Source organism: Marmota marmota, unplaced genomic scaffold (assembly GCF_001458135.2).
Source record: "Marmota marmota marmota unplaced genomic scaffold, marMar, whole genome shotgun sequence".
In the NCBI taxonomy this organism is placed as follows: Eukaryota; Metazoa; Chordata; class Mammalia; order Rodentia; family Sciuridae; genus Marmota; species Marmota marmota.
Genome location: NW_025999949.1, coordinates 19050495 through 19076682, shown reverse-complemented (window position 1 = coordinate 19076682; position 26188 = coordinate 19050495). Strand labels below are relative to the sequence as shown.

The 26188-nt window shown below is 35.6% G+C and overlaps 1 protein-coding gene across 5 annotated transcripts in view; it reads right to left on the bottom strand.

The window, feature by feature from the left end:
* The window catches only part of Col14a1 (collagen type XIV alpha 1 chain), a 201008-nt gene that overhangs the window by 42481 nt on the left and 132339 nt on the right, over positions 1–26188 (bottom strand). For all 5 annotated transcript variants that reach the window (XM_048802064.1, XM_015486420.2, XM_015486421.2 and 2 more), the window contains exons 35-40: positions 20363–20440; positions 17809–17895; positions 10755–10808; positions 7028–7123; positions 5876–5929; positions 5472–5525 (exon numbers count right to left, since the gene is read on the bottom strand). In XM_048802064.1, coding sequence (XP_048658021.1) covers positions 5472–5525; positions 5876–5929; positions 7028–7123; positions 10755–10808; positions 17809–17895; positions 20363–20440 — 423 coding nt within the window. The remainder of the gene's footprint in view (positions 1–5471; positions 5526–5875; positions 5930–7027; positions 7124–10754; positions 10809–17808; positions 17896–20362; positions 20441–26188) is intronic.

Below are 26188 nucleotides of genomic sequence, written 5' to 3'. Positions count from 1 at the left end.
GGTCCTGGGTTTTTGCTTTTTTGAAAGGCTTTTTATTACTGCTTCTATTTCACTGCTAGTTATTGGTCTGTTTAGGTTTTCTATGTCCTCTCAACTCAATTTTGGCAGGTCGTGTATATCCATTTCCTCTAGGTTTTCCAATTTGTTAGAGTATAAGTTTTCAAAATAGTCCCTAATGACCTTCTGAATTTCTGTTATGTCTGTGGTGGTTTCTCCTTTTTTCATCTCTAGTTGCAGTAGAAGTCTCTCTAAAGCTAGTAAGAACATGGAACTAAAGGCTCTAGGAGCTGTGCCCTTCTAAGATGTGCACGGATTTGCCCCTATCTAGGTAAAGGTACAGTGATCAAAGAACTGTGTTTTTATTGGTGAAGCATCAATTTCTACTTAAGTAAAAAAAAATTATTTTGTGGAAAGAAAGAGTGTGGTGTTAGAAGTCTGACACTTCCTAGCATTCCAGTTCCTTCAACTTTGTGAGTTTCAGGTTCTTTGTCTGTAAAGTGAGGATAACAGTGCCTAGTGTTTGTGGTTATCCTGAGCATTAATGAACATGACTCTTGCAAAGCACTTTCACATATTCAATACTTAATGGCTATGGTTGCAGCTGTTTTTATTAAAATAATCTGTCAAGTCCCAATTGAATATACTATTACCACTGCTGTGACTGAATGGATTTTTTCCTGGGATTTTATAAAAAAACCATCTAGATTCACAAAGGAAAAAAAAATCAAATCATTTTCGCAAGTTTCATGATAGAATCTTACATTTCCTTTTCTGAAGGAGGAAGACACTCAAGGGGATAATAATCACGAATCTCAGTATTTCACAAAAGATCCTGTAGAAGAATCTCTCATTATTGCCTAACACTTATGATAGGAATAAAATCCAAATAGTTGACTCAGGCTCAATTTCTCAAGTACACTTTAAGTCCTTCTCACTTTTAATGTAATGGGACATTCAGTACAATATGGCCTTTGTGTATATCATACCCACATAATTAGCAAGCATGTTTCAAGTGTCTTTTCAAGGCAGAATCCAAGAAAATATTTTAGAAAACCAAACTTGCATTTTTTAGACTTTTTTTTTTTTACAAACTTCTAAAGCCACTTAATATATCAAGTATAGGCATTATAAAATGTTCTGGCTCACTAGGTTTACCTTAAAAATAGTGAACACTACTAACATACCTAAAATAACATTTCATGTGGAAATGCTTTATATAAATTAATCTTCGCAACAACCCTATATAGTCAAATATTATATTTTTCTGTTTACAACCAAGGAAAGTGTCTTGGAAACAGTAAGTAACTAGTCCAGTGTCATGAGCCAGAGTTTAAGCCCAGGACTGGCTAGGAGTGAAGTCTATGCCATTCCCCACAGGACCATCCTGCTCCTCGGTAACCTCATGGGTTCAGCAGCATCCAGATGCAGAATACTTTCCACAGTATTTCATCTTTTATAGATGAGGAAGGCAGGCTGTGGTTATGGCATAGGTATGCAGGGAGCAGTAACCTGGGGGCAAAGAAGCACCCGAACTAAGCTTACTTGTAAGTTAGAAGCTAGCATCCTATGCCTTCCAGTACAATATTTTGGTTTTCTAAAATATTTTCTTGGATTCTGCCTTGAAAAGACACTTGAAACATGCTTGCTAATTATGTGGGTTTGATATACACAAAGGCCATACTGTACGAGTGCCTTCCAGATGCTATAAAAACAAATCTCTTTATGACTTCTATTTCACCTCTCTCTGACTTCATAAAGAAATTTCAGGAATTGGAAATTAAACATGATTTTAAAGCATCTATTGGGATTATTGGCCAGATAATTGGTAGTAACCCTCAGAAGTAGAAAGGCAGTTGGTTTTTATTTTTATTTTTTTACAATTATCTATTGATTGATCGTTCAATCGATCATGTTGTCTGTTCTTTCTGGTTTCCCTAAGGACCATCTGGATGTCTAAGGTGGAGGCTGTAAAGTCCAACATATACCAGAAGAACTCAGAAATCATAAGAGAGGCCCCGAGCTCACAGACACCAAGAGAGAGAAAGGAGATAAGAGGGAAATGACAAGATTTACAGCAGAAAAGAAAGATAAGACCAGAATAGTTTTAGTTGCAATAACTGGGAATGAACCCTGGACACAGAACTGCATTTAGAAGTTAAATGTGAACGTGCTTTGTTGTTCAGTGTGGCCTGCACAGTGGTCTTTTGGCTTCCCAGCCAGAGGCGGAAATTTGTTGGGTGAAGAGGTCCAGCTTGGGCTGGACTTGCTTATGGCCTCAGGCCGAGTTGAATAAGAGCTGCCTCTTAGAATCCAAGATTCCCCTTGGGAAAAGCCAGAATCAGCTAGAAATATTCAAAGAGGAGATGTTTCACCTTCTCTTATTACTTGCTAAGATCTCCCATCTTTCAGGTAAATTCCGGTGTAACACTGGCACCGGCTTCAGAAAAGAGGTGCTCACTTTTCCCGAGTTAACACTCAGGGTGATGGTGCTAGGCTTTGCCCCTGAGTTCTTGCCATTAACACGAGAAGGAAAAGATTAAAAAGAAAGATTGTGCAGTAAGGAATAGTGGCCTGCCACCACTGCCAGTGCAGACCCTCCCTTGGTGACTCTCCAAGGAGCAGAAGCACTCACTGGATGTCACCAAGCGTCCTTTGCAGCTCCTTCCTTCTGTGCCTAGAGTAGGCTTTGCTCACACAGGATCAAGGGAAATAAAGTACTGCTCAGTGATCTAAGTTCTGACAGTGAAGGGGGAAAAACAGCTTTGCTTCCTTATTTCCTGGAGAAAGCCTTCCTTGGAAATTTTCTGGAAGGTACTTTGCAGAAGCAAGACTCATCATTCTGCTAGTGCTCAGTCTGTGCTATGCCACAGTTCCTGCCATTGGGCTTAGAGGCCTAAGGCAGAGCATGAGTAATCCTGAGGTGTTTGTTCTTAGCACTCTTAGCAGCCTGATCAGGGAGACCTGTCCCTTCAGCAGAGCATGTCTTCTGTGGTGGTTCTCATCTTAGCTCTGTTCACCCCCATTAAAGTTGGCCCCATGCCTTCTGCCTTACAACCCCACCTCAGTATCTATCTTATTGTTTTCGAATTTTACTATACTTAAGCCCTCTAATCACTTGACTAAACAAGACTGAATAAGAGTGTTTTCATACAGCCTTCCCTCATTTCTTCTTTAGAATCCGTGAGAAGACCCATTTGTTTTTCTGGCCCAGGGGAACAGTCATGCTCTACACCCAACCCCATCCTCCCATCTCCTCCAGGTAGTTGGTCTGCAAATTACTTCCTTTAACTATTGAAATTATCTCCTCTTCACTATTCTCTGCAGTCAATAATGAGCAACTCTTTGCAGACTGAGTGTAGTCAATGGCACGTTATAGTTAAGATTATATGTGTATCAGTTAAGATATGGCTAATTGAAAACTATGTGTGGTCCAGGCAGAGCTGTCTGTTGTACATTTCCAGCCTTCCATTTTGTGTGGATGGCATCCCCTCAAGATGTGTACCAGAATGGTGTTGCCCTCAAATATCTTTTCTAAAACAATAACCACCAGATTTATGCAATCTTTTTATTTTAAATGTGGCCCTATAATAAATGAATATCCTCTGAAAACCATATTTTAAAAGGAAGCCCATTCCTATCCAAGTATTCAAAGTAGAAATTAGACACACCCTCAAAGTTTTATTTCTAGATTGAGGGAGAGAGGAAAATAAAATCCAAGATATCTTATCACTTTATTACAGCTCTAAGACTTTAATCCTATAGGAGAACACAACATGTTTGGAGGAATAGCAAAATATTTATAAGAACTCTGTGTTGGTATATTGATTTTAAAAGAAAGAATTCTAAAACCAAATGATTCAAACACCAATCTAACATGTTTAATTTGGGAGTTCTTTGCCAACACTGTGCTCTACGCATAGATAAATCAAATAAACTCACTCAACCAAATCTTTGGATTTGCCGTTTTCAGACCTTCAGGAACCACGAAGGAATCTAGGTGTGTAACCACACAGGATCTTAACTAAAGCTCCGTGCCAGGGTGTATAAATATTTCTAGACACTCCCTCCACATGTGCAAAAGCCCTACATAAATCTGACTTTCACAGAATGACTTCTTTAGACATTCACCTAGACATGTTTTACATGCTAATTCCATTGGATGAACAGAGACTACTATGAGATTTTAGGCAAATGAAAGTTTCATATTAAAAAAATGGAAAGGGACTTAAGAGCCTATACCTACATTTCCATAGGAAAAAAATCAATTTCCATATTTTTGAGCAGCATAGTTGCCCTGACCTAAAGGCAGGCTTTGAGCAGAGAATTACTTGAGTATTCCTTGCAACTGTTTGCTGGCCTCATGAATATTGAACTGAAACCCCCAGTGAACACCAAATGTGTTATTTGCTGGCTCTAAGTGGTTGCCATTCTCTATAATTCAGTCTTGTTAGAAACTGTGGAGCTGTTGAAACATGTGTAAACATGTGGCAGATTAAGAAGATGGTCCTTCCCTCCCTTGATGAAAACTTAATGACTTGTTTTACGTAAATCCTTGGCAAAATAGATGCTTTAAATGAATGTGTGTTTACCTCTCCAGCTTTGTCTCTTGACAAACTCCTTATATCTAAACATATGCAAGCTCATCTCCAGCCACACTCAACTATATGCAATGGTGGAATGCTCCACCTTCTTCTCACCTCCATCCTAGTCTGTGCTGTTTTCTCTGCTTGCAAGTTTTCCTTTCCTTACCACCTGGCCACCTTCTGTCTTGCCATCAAGTCTCAGCCTAGATGGTGCCTCCTGTGGGAAGCTTTTCCTGACCCACTAAGTCTGGTCTAGTTATTGATAACCATGGATTCTTTGTATTCCACAGGGTCCTAACCCTATCATAGCATATGATATAATTTCTTATTTAGTTGCATTTCCTGCCAATATGCTAAGTACTTTTTGAGAACAAAAACCTCAAGCCTGGCTTGGTGCAAACTTGCTGACTATGCAAAAAACGGATGTTAACTTATTCTTTCCTGATTTTATACCTTATTTTACTGCTATCCACTTGAACAGGTCAAAAGAAGAGACAATCGAAATATACTAAATAAATAGAGAAGTTTCTTTATAAACCATATTCCTTAAATTTCAATTAATGATTGTTGATTTCCTTTAGGTTTGTGCTTTAAAGATTTGACAGAATTAGAAAAATCTATTAAATCAATGCATGCAGTTCATTGCAAATTATGTTCAAGTTTGGGAGCATTTAGAAAGGGGTGTTGCTAATTTGGGAAAGTTTGGTGGAAGTAATGGACATAGACGGCATTCTTACTTAGTGAAGGGAAATGGATGCACAGTAGGTAGAATACAAATTGACAGGAGAAAACCAAAAACAAAACCTTCCTTACATAAGAACATGTCAGCAGTAGAGCAACTTGGGAGAAGTCCCCTTTGCTAAGAACCAACCCTAGGTAAATTCTTACCCTCTGGCCTGGTGAGCCATCACGTCCAGGTGAACCCACACTTCCTGGCATACCCTAGGTAGAAAAATTGGGCAGAAGAGTCAGATTTAAAGCATGACTTATCCTAGCACCCAGCTTCCTTGAAATGGATCAAGGGCTCCAAACAAATCTATGAGCAATAAGGGGAACCCTTGGTAACTTAGAATTCTGACCCAGAAGTTATTCCCCAAAAAGGAACATTCCCCACAAGAGCTCACATTGAGGGCATCCAGTGGCTCTCAGAAAGGGCTTAATGTAAATGAACACAAACCAACATCTTTGATATGGGAACCACTGTCAAGGTCACAACTGACTTCAGAAGCCACGACCTTTCCTCCTTGCCAAAGTTATGGAGCTGAGAGCAACAGACTATGAACATAAAATACCTGTGGACCTGGAAGGCCAGTGTCTCCTTTCTCTCCTTTATCACCGGGCATCCCCTGAATAGCCAAAAGAACGCAGAGTTAAGTTCACATAAGCAAATTCTTAGTCTTTTCTCCACCGCACCCCCCACTGTTATAACATTTTCAATATTAAATTGTTTTCACAGTAACATCCAAACAGTATATTTCACTTCTCATATATGCTAGAGCATCTATGTAAACCTTTCTATTGAACTGAACATTTATACAGGAGAACAGCTTCAACACAAAATATACAGTCCCATATGGCTAAGCTGAGACCGTAAATACATGAAGGGGAAAGTTGAATATTTCAATGTGATTTGTAGTTTATACTTTAAGATCTCATACTATAGAGATCTGTATTTGGCTAGAAAAACATAGAATGGAAAAGCAAAAACAGAACCTGGCAGATGGTAACACTACAACAAATATTTACTGTTAATAATAGTATGATTATATAAATTGGCATATTAATATTTTCTAAAGTGCAAAACAACACTGAAGGGGAAAACTTTTCAGCTAGGGGGACATAAAAAAAGATTGTTAAAAACTGTGTCTCAAATGTTAATTTAAGATTAGTATTAGTCTTCAAATCTAGATTCCTATAGTAACATTAATGAAGATCAGTTAATGGAATTACATTTTTTTCCAATGGTATAAAATAGTTTTTTAAAGAAAAGCAGCTGTATAACATATACCATCTAAAATATAAAACTCTCAATGGATTGCACTTTGATGCCCATTGAGATAAAGATCATAATTAAATAGGTTTCATGAATCATCATCCACAATTACTATAAATCAATAACAAATGCTTACATTTGTGCAACATTTGTTACTTTCTGGTTGTTATCACATCCACTAAGAATTTAATCAAACAAGCAATGTACATATATTAAATCCTGATTTTCCTTTGTGGACAAAATGCTTGTAGATGTATGTACTCTTGGTATGTGCACCTGTTTGTTCAAAGACCCCCATCATTGAGCAAAAAATTGACTGTAGCCATAGCTAATAAAGGAAATCTGAATCAATTATTATTTTCAAAGGGACAGAGGGCAAAATTTCTTTCTGCATAACTTCATGGAAGAGTGATGACAATGAAACCCATTTGAATATGTGCACAAGACTCACGGGCATTCCTTGAATGGACAGACCACTTGGTCCCTGGGGCCCAGGGGGACCCTGAGGTCCTGGAGGGCCTGTTTCACCCCGAGGGCCATCTGGTCCCTAGAATGCAAGGGAGAAAAGTCATCCTAGAAGTACGTTAGAACCTCTGCTACCTAAAAGGTTATTTCCACTTATAGCACTGATAATTTATCTCTATATAATTTTCCCCAGGATATTAAAAACAAAGACCAAATTATTTACCTTCCAGGGAAAAGATCATCAGCACACCATAAGAATAAACACAAGGGGCTGCTGCAATTTTGTTTATTTATTTATTTGCTTCCACAAAGGAGAATGCTGTGCCAATTATGGCATAATTATGATGTGAGTAACCAGACCCTCCACACTCCATAACAAACTCCACAGAGGTAAGAGCTTCAAGACCAGCCTCCTGGGCTGTGAAGGTTCAGCCTTCCAGGTGAAGCAGAGGAGCTGCACCCTCTCCACCTCACCCCTGTCAAGTCCCCTCAGGACACTCCTCGGCACAAAGGATTTTGTGCCTACCTGTTGTCTTCCTCATCCTGATTCCGCCCTCACCCTGAACCTCCTCAATATCCACCAAAGGACCCAAGGCTCAATATTATTTCATTTCCTTTATTTTCTGGATCAGACATCTTTTCTACTTCAGCAACCCTTACTTCTGTAGTTAGGACCTTGTGGTTTAAACTACACCTCCTTTATAAACTTAGACCCAGAAAAATCTACTTATCCTCAACTTCATCTTCTTCCTTATCTCAGTGACTCCGCCTAAAGCTATTTTTTTAATAAGACCCCCCCAAGATAAAGGGTATCTTATTTTTTAATTGGAACATTATAATTATACACATTAAAAGGGTACCATGAAATGTTTTGATGCGTGTAAACACTGTGTAATGTTCAAATCAGGGTAAGCATAGCTATCTCCTCAAATACCTATCATTTCATTGTGGTGAAAACAGTCAACTGTATAAGTATTATTATACATAGCTACCCTACTGTGCAACAGAACTTACTTTTCCTAATTGTAACTGAGGAGCTGTTGACCAACCTTTATCTCCTCAATACTCTGCCCAGCCCCTGGTAACCATGATTTTACTCTCAACTGCCTAGATAATTTCATTTAACATAATGACCTCCAGAATTCCATCTACATTGTCATTAATGAGAGGATCCTATCCACTCTTATGGTTTATTAGCATTCCATGGTTTATGTACCACATAGTCTCCTCCAGCTGATGGACACTTGAGTTATTACCACTCCTTCCTATTGTGAATAGTGCTGCAATAAACATGGAAGTGCAGATGTTTGGGGCATACTGATTTCATTTGCTTTGGATATATAACTTGGGTATCATGTGAGATTAGTGAATCCATGACTCGGGACAAAGAATACAAAACAATAAGTGCAGACTGAGTTAATATTTAGGTGGTATGGAGATAAACGCAGGAAATATCCAATGGTTCAGGAGTCAGGCCAGCTCTGAGCTGGAATGGATTTTGGAGTACTTGAAGATCTATTTATGGTTGCAGTTATTAAGGAGAATATGTTGATAGAGAAAAAGATAAAGTAAATAAAAATTGGATAAAAATTGGGTAGAAAGGAGGGGAAGAGAAGCCTGGGAAAGAATCTGAAATGGGAAAGCCTAAAATTAGGAGGAGAATAAAAATGGTGTGATGCAGAAAAGTTCAAAGCAGGAAAAAAATTCAAAGAGAAAGGTATCCAAGCAAGTCAATGATGGTACAGATCTCAAGTGACATAAGAAACAAAAGATAGGTAACATATGGATCATTTGTGACTTTAATGAGAGCAATTTCACAGGATCCTTAGGGGGTCCGAATTCATATGTTGGTTAGAATTGTTTGGGAGGTGAGGATATGGATGCACTGAATACACTGAATGAATCCAGGAATAAATCTGGATTTAAAAAAATAGACTGGAGGAGAGAGGAGATGACATAAATATTACTTAATATTTATAATAGTGTAGTAATATATCATTTGAATGTTATTAAGGAATGAAGCATAAGAATGGGGCAGAAAGAAGGTGGTCCAATCCATTCTATAAAATATGAGACAAAATTGACTGAAAGGTTTCATCAGCACAGTTGCTTTGTGCTTCTAAATTTCTACTATTTTCTGCAACAATATAAAACAGAATACATAATGGGGCTTTTGACATTGAAGATATAGTCTGTTCCAACACTCTACACACTAGTGGGCATGTGATCATTCTTTGTCCAATAAGAGTTTTTCCAAAACCTTCTATATTCTAGTATCTGGAATTTGTCAAAATTGTCATACAGAGATAAACCATATCAGTTGCAGTCCTGTGGAAATGGATAACAGGACTAAGTAGGTGAGTCTGGGATCACCAAACATCTACAAGTTCATTTATATTCATGATTGGAACCATTGTCCAGTAAGAGGTTAGAAAATTAAAGAAATCGGGCTGACAGACGTGTTGGGAGGAGGGAACCAGAATCCACAAGAGCTCACAGGCCTTGCCTGCAGGTGCAACAAAGGAGGACCAACCAGCATCCTTTTGAAAAGAGGCCTCCAACCATGGGCCTTTCTTACAGTGCTATTAGCGATGGAGTTTATGGAAAGACATCAGTCTATCCCAGAAAATGAAAAAAAAAGGGAAACATCTTATGATCTGAGCTTTCAATTGGGTAGGACCTGATTAATTACGTTCAACTTTATTTATTTCTGATTTATCCCCACATTTTCCCCTGCTTCATCTGTTTCCAATTGACAATAAAAAATTTGTAATGTTCTTTTCTCTATGAGTAAATGTTATATAAATTTAATAAGTTACCACATTGAAACAGTAAATCAAGCAAGATGGATGGAGAAGAAAGCATATGGAATAGCATCATGAAAATGAGATGGGAAGTCAAATTACAAAGGACCTTCAATATCATGCCAAAGAGGGTGCATTGTATCTTCAAGACAATATAGCACATCTCTGCAGGTTTTTAAAGAGCATGATAAGATCCAGCATAGACTTAAGGGAGATTAATCTGGGGGCAGATGTGAAGAATCAATCAGAAAGTCAAGCCACTGGAGACATGAGACCAGTTAGAAGATTTTCCAAAAGACAGAGAGAAAAGGATGAGGCCTGAAATCAATTAGTGGCTGGGCTCCTGCCAGTCCTTAGGATGCCTTTGTGTAAAGTAGAAAAACATGCTTCTTGACGTGGCTTGGCATGGCCTGGTCTATTTGGTTGGCGCTTTTGTACAGTGTACAACCTAAACCACCACACTTAGTGGCCTTGAGCAGTAAGAATGGAAAACAAAGCTGTATATTTGATATATACAGTGGTAAAGGAAGAGGAAGAATATAAAATCTGAGAAATTACCTGGAAGGGACTGATGTCAAGCTGTGATTCTGCACAACTCCTCTTAAGATACATTTTTGTTATAGATGGATGAAGACAAAAATGTTCCAGAGAGAGAAAACTTCCTTGCAGATTAAACCACTCAGAACATTAACACTCTTATTTCTGACCCAGAGATTGTTCTTTGGCTGAATTACTAAATACTTTTATTAAAAAGCATGAGACTTACAAAATAAAAAAGAAAGGACTAGATGCAACTTTCATATAGATCACAAAGATAAATTAGGCCAGACTTAACTCCAAACAATAACTAGTTGAGGCAGGTGGAGAAGGGAGAGAGGGAGGAAGAAAGAGACAGAGAGTGCATATTACCTTTGGGCCCTGTTCACCTTGTTGGCCCTTTGGTCCTCGGAGTCCTGGACCACCCTGGCAAACAGATGTTAAGTATTAGCTCAAAGACAAATCTCAAAACAGTACATTTCATTCATTTTTCTTCATAATATTGGATTATGTCATTATTATTTTATATAAAGCCCACACATTGTGTACTGGTATATGTTCATCATGCTCTGTAACTGGAGCTCTGCCACCCAGCTCCAGCCCTCCCTGTGGATGATTTCATAGTTTGAGGAAACTTACTATGCCAAATCCTTGTAAATCCTGAAAAAATTATAGGTCTATTTATTTAATGCTTATATGAGACTACTGTTACTCGTGAATAAAAATAATAAGATATTTGTTGGTCTAAAATTATGTAGGTTTTACACTATAACTTTCAGATTAAATTCTTCAATTAAGTTGCAAAAAGCCTATGAAAGTAACCATAATATTGTTTTTATTTACACAGAAAATAAAGACAATTAGATTAGTCATTAGTCATTTGAAGTTGCTCCAAGATTTCTGACATATTAGTGGACCACCTAAACTGTTTACCAGTTTTCTGTAGATACATATCTACATATGTAATATGTGTGTATATTATTTGGATATATGCTTATATGTGTCTAAACATATGAATAAATATGTATATATAGTCTCTGAATATTTTCATTGACTATTGCATTTAATAAATCTATTTTAAAATCAAATATGGCATTACAGTAAATGGAAAAAAGAATCACTTTATAAACATGGGTCACTTTAAAAATAAATATAGTATAAATGGTATTATTAAATTGAGCTAGATTTTTCTCCTATTGAAGTCTGAGCTAAGAATTTGCTGTTTGATAAAAGGGAAGTAACTGTATTAAAAGACCTATGTAAAACCAGATAGAATTTCTCTTTTTACTCGAGCAGGAGGATTGACAAGTCATTTAAGACAAGATAACTTTCACTCTGTGTGATTCCAATGTATTTCATGCAACATCCAAGATTACTAAATATGGTTCTGTACACCATCAGCAGAACACCCAAGCTGCCTGGGAATACCCTGCTTTAGGTGATTTCAAGATTCTCTCTATTCTTTTCACCACTTAAGTCCACTCCCTCATCAACATCATTTGGTTGCTCATCTTCAAGGTGTTTAATATAAAGAACTGCATTATATGTATGTGTATATGTATCTATAGCAAATGCTGCCTATAGCATTATTGTGGTATTATTTGATGTATATAATTTAAACATGTAATGCCATTCTTTTCATATAGGTCTGAATTTTTTAACTAAATATGTTTTAGAGATTTTTTTCTGCATTATATCATATAAATATTAACTCATTCTTCTTAACTATTGTATATAACCAATGTATAACATTATCCAAATGTTAAACATGTAATAGTTTATCTAGCCATTATTTTATTATTTGAGTTATATAGTTTCCCTCCCCCAAAACTTTTTATTATTTAAACAATGTTTCAGTTAACATCCTCATCTATCCCTTAAGTAAAAATGTTCATGTTTCTCAGAAGAAGAAATAAAATTGTAGGTGAAATGTGATGAATATGAAGATATATTATTAAACTGTACTCAAAAATAGCTGTGCTAGTTTATGCATCTACTGATAGTTTAAGGGGATCCCTGTTTCCTTAAATTTTAACCAACACTGGAGAGTACCAAACTTTACATTTTTACCAACCTAATTGGTAAAAAAAAATATCTTATTCCTGTTTTAATTTTCACTTCCCAGAATTCTACTGATTACATATGTTTTAATAAGTTTTTCCATTTGCATTTTATCCTCACAGTGACTACCTGCTTATACAGTTGGCCTTTTTTTATTGGGTTACCTGATTTTTTTTCTTTTTAATGTGTAGAAATTTTTCATATATCCGAACACTACACCTGTGTTTACATATGAGATACACATATGAGCATATACACATGTACTTGTGTTGTGTAGACACATGCCTCTTATTTATGTGGTAAAGGTTTTTACTCAGTATCACATACTGTCAGCTGGCTATGGAGGAACCTTTCCTGAACCTCTCTTCCCTTTTATGCCTGCTTCTAGAAAGACTAAAAAAAAGGCAGACATTTGTTTTCCCAGCTTTTCTCTGCAAGTCGAAGGATGGTCATGTTCAATAGCTTTGACCAACTGGACCAAGAAACAGAGCCTAGGCAAGCAATGTGGAAGCTGGCACACCCCAGGTCCTTGAAGAAGGTGAGGAATGTCATTTGTCTTGGGATCGTTTACCTCTGAAATTTTGTTGAACAAATGATAAATGCCTTATTATCAATCTTGTTATATCACTACATTAATCAAAATTTCTGTTCCTTGCAGTGAAATATATGCCAGTTAACATACTCATTTATCACAACTCTTAAATTCTGCATCTTAACTGGTTGGTTTGATCTGAAGGTTTTGTCCAAATGTGACTGTCTCCCAGATATTTATGCCAGAGGTATCATTTCTCAAAACCAGGGACCTTCTTATACTCCTAACTTATGGTTTAATGGGAACATTATACTACTGTTTGAATTCTTAAGTGAGAACATAATCAAACCATGTTCAATTCATCAGATGAAATTTATTAAATATTATTTATATCATATCTTAAAGAATTTATTATTCTTTAATCAAAATATCTGAAAGCTTCACTAGCTTTTCTCTTATTTTATAAATTTTTTTTTCTCAATTCGGAGTCCAAACTTTCTCTTTCACTTCTCTGTTGCTACTTTCTCATTTGACTCTAAGGTCATAAATATTTTACAACTGGTTGCAGTATATAGTACAAAGAAAAAACACTTGAAACCCCTCAAGCTACAGATGCTTATTATTTAACACTGTTAAAATAAAATATGCATTATTATAATTAAGAACTGAATTCTTAAGATCCAGGAGTAGAGAAGAAATAGAAAAACTATAGCAAACATGAGCACTGAGACTTCCCTTGGGGAGGATAGAGAAGAATGCCCAGGCATGCAGCAGAGCTGTGTTTTAGAGCCCACACAAGGCACTGAAATGTGAACTTGGGTCCATGATTGGTCAGGTAAGAGCTGAATGGGAACTGCTTTTTCTAAAATGAGAAATTTAAAAGGATATGCTATGCATGAGTTGGAAAAAACAATGGGTGACTGTCAGGTGAATGGTCAGATGTTCTTTCTACAGTTGTGATGGGAACAGAGCAAAATCTGTAATAACCATCAAACCGTCTGTTGACAACATCCCAGATGCTGTCAGAAACAAACAATTCAGGTGAACAAAACTAAGAATTTAGTACCAATAGTTTCTTTCTGAAGGAAGATTCAAATGAGATAAGTGAGATAAAAAAATGATACTGGAAGAAATTGTAAGAAATATCAAATAATGTAGGCAAGCCTTAATAAATATTAATTTGTAATAAGTAGTAATAATAATTTAGATGTCTAATTTTGATAATAATACTAAAATACTGGATAGCAAAACAATATGAAGACATCACTAAAATAATGGATAGCAAAACAATATAAATTACAGAAAGGATGATCCAAGGTGAAAGAATTCCAAGGATATCATATTGATTTAAAAGAAGCTAAAATATTCTTTTAAACTGATTAAATACTTCTGCCAAGATTTCTAGGCAAACAATAAATATTACAGATATATCATAATTTTATAATTTAGTGGAGTATAAAGAAAAAGAATGAGAATTTTTAAAAAGTATATAAAATGCCAATTATTTATGTTTGTCACATATATGTATTTACACATTATACGTACACATATGTATGACAAACAGAAAGCAAATATTTGGTGTGAATATAAATCCAAATAATTATCAAAAACAATAGAATGGACTAAACTTTAAAAGAAAGATCGTAAGACCAAATTAAAAGTAAAATTTGGCATATCTTATTTAGAAAGGTCTAAAATATGAAAGCATGGAAATGCTGTAACTAAGAGGATAAAGAGATATATACCAGAAAAGTAATACCAAATACAAATATTGAAACTATATTAATATTAAACAAACTGGAATTGGGGCAAGAAGCTTAGCTACATCTAAAGGGTTCATTACACAACAATTTACATAATAAGTCATTATGCAGATAATAGAAAATTTCTTGACATGTTAACACAGCCTCGGGACATATAATGCCAAACACAAGAGAATTTGACAAAACAACAATTGGAGTTGGAATTGCTAAAACATCTCTCCCAGCAACATAAAGAATTCATATAGTTAAAGACTTGAATAACCCAACAATTGGATCTACTAGATTTTTCTATAGAATTCCACACTCCACAATTAGAAAACACATACCCTTTTAAAGCACACATGAAACATCTGCAAAACTTGACGAAAGTTCTAAAAAATTTGACACATGGCAAATATCAACACATATCAAAGCATTGGTATTAATTATAGAGACTGACTTTCCTAATCAAATGCAAAAAATGTCAATATAAACTGGATATCAAAAATCCCACATGACTGGAAATTTAAAAAAAATACTTCTAGAGAAATTACAGGTAAAAGAAGGGATAAAGAAAAATATAAACACAATAACTCACAGCAATATTAAATTTCCCCACATTAGAATTAAAATGTGTACAGAATACAAATTTCCATAATCAGCAACAAGCAAATCACAGATCTGGAAAAGATATTGGTAAACCCTATCTTTAATAGAAAATTTGTATTTAGAATACTTAAAAATTATCTTTCATTGGGAAATAACAATATAGAACATCAGAAAACCAAAAGCGTTTTAAGTAGATATCTGTAAAAGAAGAAATTTAAATGGTTTGTAGACTAATGGAAAATTTCTCAATCTCATTAGCACTGAGGGACAGTCACATTTAAAATAATAGTAACATAGGAAATAAGAAAAATTCTTCTCTGACAACACCAGCCAGAGCTAGTGAGGATGCAGGGAATCCAGATCTCTACCAAGGAGCCTCTGAGAGGGAGGTTGGGACAGCCCTGGAAGAGCCATTAGGGGCTTCTTCACAAGGTTGAAGATGCATCCTTCTTATTCTCCAGCAAGCCCGAGTCTAAATGCTCTTTCCAGAATACTCATATGTGTGCAAGATCTACAAACATGCCCACTGTAACCATGTTTGCTGTAAGAAAATATTCCACTGTAATGAGTCAATAAAATGGAGTTTATAGAGTGGAATGCCTTACAGCAGTTTCAACCAATGAACTAAATGGTAAATATTGACCAAGATAAATTGCAAATACATATTTTAGGTGAAAAGAGGCAGGTGCAAAAAGCACACCCTGATAACATTTACATAAATCTCAAACATGTTACTATAACGTGTGATATATTTTAGGAATGCATACTTATATAGTAGGAGCACAAAAACATATAGTAATGAAACTGTCAACTCTCAGGGAAGGAAAGAAAAGGGAGGTGGGAAGAGAAGGAATGGGCTAAGGTCTTAGATGCATAGGTAACTTATTGCAACCTGAAACCACAGAGTGAGCTAAACAAAGGCAAAATGATCAATCTTGGAGGTAGGTACAAAAGTGTCTATGGAGTTATTTTAAAATATACTTCATTTCTTAGGTTCACAGAAAAATTGACCAAACCGTATACCCTGCCTTCATACAGTAAAAATACATGAGGATTTTCTCTTGGGGGGGGGAAGTATTCTCTGGCATATACATAGGTGTGATAAACAAATTTTGGCCACAAATTAGTAAACTTCTAATATTCTAAAGAAAAGCATCCAGCACTTTTCATATTTTAGTGTGCCTAATACTTATTGATTCCCACACTGTCATGTTGGAGAGTCTATAGATCCTAATAAATATTATATCTAATAAATCGTAACATAATATTGCTTTGTATTGTCCTGAAGTCTGAAGGAAAATTTGGCACAGAGTTGAAAATAAATATTTGTTTCCATTTCCAGATTAAACACAATACTTTACATTTGATTAACATTTTATAATGCGCAGAGTACATACGTACACATTGTCTAGTGTATTTCTCATAAAACCAGTTAAAGAGGTGGGTATTATTTTATACTTGAGAAAACAGGAATACAGGTGGTTCAAGGACTTATTGTTTAAGTTTAATGCTTCTACCATTACTCTACTTCTTTGAGAGTCTTTAAAACAAAACAGTGCTTGGTTTCTACATCCAGAGTTAAAAAAAAAATGTTCTTTGTGCCAGAGATATAGGAGGAATTTTGAGATATATTTCAGATGCATTCAGCAGGATCTCTTCCTTTTTGCTCAATTCAGGAAAATTATGTTGGTGTAGCCACCTTAGAGGGAATCTGCATGCTGCAAGCCAGCTGCCAGTGTGGGCTACCTGCTGCACATGAGCTGACTGTGCCAGGCCACCTCTGGCACTCAACATGCAAGGGCAGGCCACGCATGAGCACATTCTCCTGCAAGGTCTGGGTTTCTTCATTTTCTCATGCATCTTTTCCATATTATCTATGTCTTTCTGCCTTAATACTTTGCCATTTCCTGACCACAGAGCAGCTAGACCAATCTTATCTTAAGAAACACCAATAATCCCAGTTTAGCAGATAAGAAATATCATGAGTATTACACATAATACAAAAAGTTTATCCAAAAAGTTTATCATAGTACATTCAAAGACCTAGAGAGTGCAATTATTTACATTTTCTATTTTACAAAAATGTTTTCTCTCTCCTTCTTTCCTTTCTTTCTGTAGGAAGTTTATTACAGTAGGAACTTTGTCTCAGATGGGTATATTTGCTGGTGAATGAAAAATCATCCCTTCACATATAAATTTTGAGACCGAATGGGCAAAGGGAGAGTATGCAAATTCTACAGGTTACGAGGAGAGGACCAAGAACTGAAACACTCATACTAATGATAAGCCACAATAGCTTAAAGGAAAGATGCTGAACAGTCACAGAGACTTGGATTTGAAGTCCAGCTTCTCCTAGCTGTGTTCTTTAGCTGAGTTACTAAACACCTCTGTACCTCAGCTTACTCAAGTGATTAAGTTGGAAAAAAGTCATTTAGTACAACAGTCAGCAAAACTAGAATGAGGCCAAACTAGAATGACTTACTGGTGGCCCAGCCGGTCCCAGAGCCACTTCGTTGGTTTCAGAACAGGAGCAGGAATGTGGGAGGTCTGGGCAGGACTCATCATCCCTCTGAGAAGAAAATAGATAGCACAGTTGTTAACAAGACAGTCTAAACAAATGGCTTTGCTAACCCAAAGAAAACACTTTAAGACATTTTAAAAAAAAATTTTAAGTGAACATTTGGCCAAAAAGGCGGTAATCACACCTTTTCTGTAAAGAAAACAGCATGAGGGCCTAATGAATCATCGACAATCACCACAGCAAAGGAGTTTCTAAAGCTGGATTGAGAATCCAAGGGAAGATAGTGAGTTAGAAGTGGGTACAAACTATTCCTGGTACTATTTAATTCATTTGGAGTAACAGTACTTTATGAACTAAAGGTCCTGAAAACTTCCGTTAAGCTACACTATTTTTCCACTTGAAAGGATAAAAGAAAACTTGTTGGAAAACTCAATCAAAACAGCCACATCTGTACTAAACCAAACAAAGAAATAAAATAATATTAAAACAGTGTTTAAACACACCATCGATTCCCTGTGACAATTTCATCAACTGCTTACATTCTGTGGCTAAAGATAAGAAAAACATGACATTGACCTCAATCTTTGGGAGAGGCAGCCATTTTTCTTCTCTCTTGGAGAATTTTCTTGCCCTGTGACACAACAAGATAAATTAGTGATGTCAGGCTCACTAATCTATGCTGTTGTGTCACAGGGCAAGAAAGTGTAGAGAAAGATAGAGCCCCTGGGAACAGCTATTGAACAACTGGTCAATATCCTTTTTGGAGCAGTCATCAAAATGAACTTAGCACCAGGATAAGAAACTATAGAACTTCGCAAGGTCCATCAGTCCCTTTAGATATAGAGAAAATGAGCTTCATTATTTAAGACTTTGGGGCAGTAAGGTTAGAAGAGAGTACATCGCAGGTGATAGTTAAATTACCGACCGAAAATAATCTGAGTCTCTAAAATATTCACGACAGAAACACAAAAATGTTGAACAAATGGCCTGTGTATGCTGAATACACTTTTTTTCTAAATGGTTGACTATAGTCAAAGATTTCAGTTTTACCTCCTGCTAAGCACCTCCAGCCTGATAACTGGTCAGTCAGACTAAAGTACAAGATTAACTCTCCTGAAATATCACCAAAATAAGGCAACCAGCAGGCCACTGGGGTCCATTCTGTGATGGTTCTGCCATTACTACTGACCACACTTCCACCCGTGTCTTCCTACTATGCAATTTATACATCTTCAGCGATAGAAGTCGGGGGAGGGGGGGGGGAACAGTAAGGGCTAGTCCTTCCTGGGAGAAGTGGCGATCTAATTTTTGCTTGAAACTCCATTAGATTCTGAATGCTTCTTCTTCCGATTTCCAATCTGCACTTAAGCATAACATCAAGGTGTCTAATTTAATTCCTCACTAGAGTTTATTAAAAATTTATTTTGATGAAGGAATTATATAATCCTTTTAAACACAGGTTGCCATGAATTTATTCCCTGAAATACATGTGATCTGGTGTATAATCTTATAAAATAGAATCTTAGATTTCATGAAGGCCTACCCATGTTCATTCTGCATGTTTAATTATTAGGACACATCTATGACCCTATGTCCAACCACATAGGGTCATTCATTCTAGCTCATTTATCCTGAAGATACTAAGATACAAATATATTTTTTGTTTTATATATGCAAATATGTCCCTTTATATGAATAATGAAAAATGGTTTAGTTTACTAATAACATTACAGGGGTTATATAGATTATGACTACAGTTCTACAAAGGTATGTCAGGATGCTCTGGGTACTGTATTAAGCTCATAGGGACACAGTGAGTGTTTTAAAAAATTCAAGGGAAACACAGCAATATTTGGTACCCATTTGACTTCATGTGATTGACTAGCTCAAGGTAGTTCATGGTTTCAAGAGTATATTTCAAACACTTTTTTGTATTCCATATTTACTGGATATTTTAGTAGTTGCTATGATGAAAAGCAAGTACCATGGGAGAAAATAATGTGAAAGAAGCAGGGAGGGAAATGTTTTACCTGTTTCCAAGATAGAAAGCTACTGGAATCCTCAGTAGATACACTCATCCCATGAGTAAACAATTATAGTTATTTAAGAATAAAATACAACTATCAATTTTCAATTCATATGTATTTTTATGGATATTGAGTTGTTAAGAAATTCTTAGTAAGATGTTTGGACCTCATTATTTCATAAATGCACTGTCAAATATTTCCCTTGACTTGGGATGCTATGAAAAAATTGAGATAGGAAGGGCTCTGTGAACTAGTAAATGTGGTACCATCTGGACCATGTGTCAATGGCATCCCCAGATTGTGCAGGTCACACCATGTTGTTGTCATCTTGTTGATTTCTTGTTTTTATTTGTCTCCTCCTTAACCTCTTCCTAATTTTGATTATCATCACAATGAATTATTTATAAGAATTGTGAAATAGCATCTCATTTTCAGAAAAAAATTGAATATCATTTTTAAAAATTTCAATAGAGATGAAGAATTCTTACCAGGCCTGGAAGTTCACAGCATTTGTCCCTACTGGCCCATGATGTGGAGCAAATGATGTCAAACATCTGTAACTGGAACTATAATTTAAAAGGGAAATAAAAGAGATATAAATTAATTGTGCTCTTCATTGTAATGATTGATATATTACATAACACCAAGACACTTATAACCAAAGTATATTAAAATAAATCCAATAATATCAAACTAACTTTGTTCCTTAAATACAGTGATATATAAGATTTCATCTCAAATTATTCCACCATCTAAACCTGCTTGCTTATCACAACCTCCTCTTTCCACTTCTACCTAGAGAGTAAGCTGAGCCCCTTTGTGAAATTCTTCCTTGTAAGGACCACCACAGCCACTCTCAATGCCCTGTAGTCACACTTGTCTCTTGCCACTTGCCACCATACAGTCCAATTATTCATGTTGCCTCCTCCTCAGACTTAAGGGGCAGGCAAACACTCATTTTTGTATCATGTATCATAATACGAGGCATATAATAAGCGTCTAGGAAAACATTTTTAATTAATTATTTATTCTTTTGTGCATATACTCAGCAAATTTTCTTCAGTGCATAATATAAGCCAGATATTACACAGCCTTTTAGGGTACAAAAATTGGGGGGTGGGATGCATCTGCCCCAGAAGAATTCACAGGCAGTTAGAGACAAGCACATAAATACTGTACAGCAACATGGTTATGTGCCATGACAGATTCATATATGGTATTGTGAGAATGTGAGTTAAGTGTATTTTATTTGAGCCATTGATCATGCTGGAAATATTTAGACAATTTTGTTTTATTCATGTATATTGGCAGTTACTCAATTTATAGTTGAAACGTACAGAAACATCTCTATAATATCATTAAGTGCTAACACTAACTTAATAACCCAACCATTTCTAATTAATTCCTTTCTATATTATTCTCAAATATTTAAAGTGTCATCAATCACAGTGCCGGGACAGACATGAAACTCTTCATTCTAAACCTGCAACCTTCCTTCAGCAGGTGGTGTTTTCAGCAAGGGCTGGAAACTTCGGGGGCCCTTATTATCGTCTATGAAGTGCTACTCCTCCCTGCCAAGAGCCCTCTAGATGAAAACTAGAATGCCCCATAGACAACACCATGGAGCAGTTACTAAAGGTACCTGCAGTGTCACAAGAAAGCCAATTCCAACAATAAAGAAAATGAAATCAAGCTTTCTGTCATTAAGCACAAGAATAACTGTGTGACTTATTGCAAAGTTTCATTCTAACCAATCAACAAAATAAGCCTTTGTTTGGAAGCAGATGGATGAGTTGAAACACCTTACTTTCTTGGTTCTGTGTACATCTAATGTGCTTTCTGCTGAAATACCTGCAGGGCTCACTGTCTTCCCCCTCCACCCCAGATGGCCTGACCTCCTACCCTCCCAAGGGTACAATACCTGAGCCAGGATAGTGCAAACATAAAATAAAACCATGACCAATAAAAATCTATCAAGTTTTTTAAAATTAAAACATTTTACAAAGTATGCTACAATTGAATTTTATAAAAAAAAAAAAAAGAACAGCATTAAATATTTCAAGCACAGGGATTAGGATCCTGTGGAACTAACTGCTGGGTATAGTCACTGATTCCTCCACTGACAGCTGTTTTGAAAAAATTATTTTGTCTTGGACTCTCAGTCTTTTCATCTGAAAAAGTAGTGTAGTAATACAGGTTGAGCCACTGCTAATTCAAAAATCTAAAATCTCCAACTTTTTGAGTGCCAGTGTGATGTCACAAGTGGGAAATTCAACACCTGACTTCACAGAGAGGATCTCCGTCAAAATGCCAGTGCACTAGAGATACTGGATAAAATTATTTGTGGGGCTATGTGTATAAAATAAACATGAAACATAAATGAATTTCATATCTATACTTGTATCACCTCACCAAAATAGCCCATTATGTATGTTCAAACATTCATAATTGGATATTTTGGTGAGGTGAAACAAGGTGATACAACATTCCAAAATCTGAACAAATTCAAAATCTGAAACACTTTTGGTTCTGAGTATTTCCAGTGGAGAATACTCCATCTGTAGTAGCTATTCTTAATGTTTATTGTAAAGAACAAGTGAGATAGCATGGAGAATTATCCAGAGCAGTACCTGAAACATAATTTTCATAAATAATAAAATTATTTTAAGTTCTAAACACTGTATTTTATGTATGTATATGTAAAATACAGAGGCCAAAAAAGTAGAATCAAAATGAATGTGACAGTATTGAAGGCAGAAATATAATAGTTGTGTGTTTCCACAATAATATTGTCTGTTAAATATTCTGATTAAGAAAAATCTTAGCAAATAATAACCATAACAACCTATGTTTGTTGAAAGCCTACTCTGTAAACATTGCGTTTATATGGTTTAATCCTCAAATCACCACTATGAGGTATGTTAATATTAATGTCCCTTCAGTAGCATAGGACCTGGGATGAAAAAGCTTAAATAATTAAACCACATGTTGAAAGCTCAGTTTGGGTTGGGATTTTAACAGTACAACCAATGTGTGGTTTTATTTTGAAAAAAAAAAAAAAGGTTCTTTGCTCTAATGTTTAAAATGCAGATATCCCAGCCTAAGTTTACAATGCCATTTCATCTGGGGACATTTATTAATGGGTCCCATTATGAAAGCATTTGATAGTGTCAGCTAAGTCAGCAAATCATTCATCCATTAAGAAATTTTCCACTTCTGAACAGAGCCCCCAGTGTAAAAACATTTTCGTAAATGGAAAGACTGACTTAAAGCAAAGGTCTTTCATTAGCCTCAATGTGCAACAGGCTTTCTTGAAGTTTTTCAAATAAATATTCACCATCTAGTCATTTGTGAGAGCATAATGTCTACATACAAACATTTGGCAAGGCTTCCACCCTATAGAGCTACTGAGGTTCCTATGAATTCAGTTTATTTATTCGAGGGGTTGAGTGCCTACTAAGTGTCCAATGAATCCATTGCTATCATTTGAGGAATGCTATTATGTGGGCTGTCTTTTCTTTTGCAAGTTAGATGAAATCAGCAGCTTTTTCTTTGAGGACAACAAATTTATTCATAATTGTTTTGCATGTGTAATAGTTTAGATTCCTCAAGCAGGATTTAGGAAGTTCTTTTTCAAGACATATTTCTGGGGATTCATTAAAAACAAAAAGCAAAACCACCTGGCTTCTATTCCAAAAACAAAACAAAAAAATACACATGTGTACAAATTATACAGGACACAGTATACAGAAATGACATGTCAAAATATCTCCACATTTGAGGGCCTTAAAAGGCATGACCATGTAGTTCAAAAATAAATCATGCTTTAGGCAAATCCTGCATGATGCAACATCTTTTTAAATTCTATGGCTTTTTTCTTTTGTTACTAATTGAATGCTAAAAAAGACATAGCTATGCCAGAAGAAGAAAGAAAAAAAAAGAGAGACACACAAAAACCTCTGACTTTCCCTATTTAAAATCTCTTTCAAGGGAATACTTAACCAATTACAAATATTCATTTTTCATCACTGGACATTTTTGTCTGGGTGTTGCACAAAAGGCAAGTCATTTGGGGTCAAATGTTAACATGAAAATAAGATTAAAATATTTCTCAGCAGTTGAGTCATTTTGATCTGTGAATGGGAATTAAAATGTACTTCTGGCTCCACTTTCCACTCAACACCAGATTTTATCTTCTGATCTTTTTCTAGCATAATATAACTAAGTTTATGATTTGAAGTCAAGCTGTACCTGAATTTATAAAAATAGAGAGGTTTCCATGGCACAAAAATACTATAGAAAGGTCCAGGAACTAAGCCACCTTCTATTTTTAATTTTGTGTCTTAACTTTGAATCTATTCCAAATAGTACTGAGCACACAGCATTTGTCAGCTATTGAACTGAGTGTTTTAACTTGTTCTCAATTGATTAGATTTTAGAAAAACTGTGAAGGTTCTAAATTAAATTAGGTAATGAAAGTTAACAACCGTCATACTTGTTGGTAGGAATTAAAATGTTTATAGACACACACTATGGGTAAAAGTTTGAATCACACTTATTTTTAAGGTTGTAATTCAAATGGTGAGTTTTCGAAACTGTCAACAGACATACAGGCACTTGATCACAGGTGGAGACCAGACTCCCTTCTCAGTCTTAAATTCTATAGAATCCAAGTCTGATTCCAGTGGGAGAAGGAATGGAATGGAAGGCAGGTGATGGAGACCCCTCCCTAAATTTTTCAAGTCTCAATTTTTGCATCTTTAGAGTGAGAGTAATGTAAGTATTTCTTCCTAGGATTGTTAGAAAATTAAACTGATAAACTCAGAAAATATGCATATGTAACCCATAGTAGGCATATGTAAGTATTAGCTGCCATTACCATTTTAAAGTTGTAAAGAGATAATTAATGTGAAAATGTTCACACTATCTTTTTTTAATATAACATTTGCTTTTTATAGACTTATTGGCTAGTCGACTGTTGATTTTCACATAAAAGCTTTAACTCAGTGGATAAAATTATAGATGACTCCATGACATAAATTATATTTCTCTTCTATGAATAGGAGAGAACTAAATAAATTCCAGTTGAATAACCACCTAAGTGTTAGTTTTGAAAAGGTAGAAGACTCTAAGAAACATGATCCATGTAAAAAAAATTCTAGAAGCATCTCATTAGGTATCAGAAAAGGGAGAGAAAGCTTTTTTGAGGGAAAAAGATTGGAAAGAAGAAGCACAGTTGTCAAGTGTCTTTCCATATCTGTTTTGACAGTTAAATTCAGCCTGCCTGTTAGTTTAGTCCCAGGAGAGATTAGCGCCACCTATAAAATCTTGCATGCTGAATACAAGTTATTTTTATTAAGAATATGTGTAACTTATACAGTAGTTATTGTATCCCCAAATCCATTCATCCATCTTCCACTCAACTATGGTTTTAAAACAAGTTATTCTCCTTAAAGATGGAATCTTTAGATTCTCCCACCATCCGGTACTTATTGAATCTTTTTGAATTTGGCAGGAATTGTTGATCTGTGAGCTACTATTCTCTCACTATACTATTCTCTCCTGAAATAATCTAAAATTTGTGCATTATAAATTCCCTTTTGCCTGTTACTGAAATACAGATGTATTTCAAGATGTATAAATTTCTAAATTGAAACTAAAGAAAGAGCTTCTCTTACCTCGTATTGAAACAATTAACTCATACCCTAAAAAGCAAGTCTGAGTTTCCAATCACATTCTTGAGATCTAACCTAATACCATCCATTTCAACATAATCAAATTCTTTTATAAGTGGGCAGACTGAAAATCTGTTTAGTAATCTTTGTGGACTTCTCCATTCTAACAAAAGCTATGACTTTTTCCTACCAGCTTTACAATGAACTCTTTAATTATCAACTTCTATAAATTCCCTTTTGTCTACACTAGCTGGAAGTCATCACAGAGGGTGCTCTGTTTAACTGCATTTCTTTCATGGCCCAAAGTAAAGATTTATCATTAGTAAACCTGAAACCTACAGGCATTTTGCTTTCAGAAACTGATTCTTTGATTTTCACTGGTCATATATTTGGAATATAAATATTACATATAGTGCAATTTGAAATGCAATTACTGTCATTGTTATTATAGAGCCATGATTGTAAACTACAAATTATTATTAAGTGAGAATATGTCATATGTTACTGGATTGCTGTCAGTGTCACACATGAGATATAATATAGGTGTAACAAAACTAAGAAAAGACAGGATACTATACAGACAACTTTCTATTTAATTTCTGTCAAGTGTTTCTTGAAAACTTAGTCTGTTATAGAAAT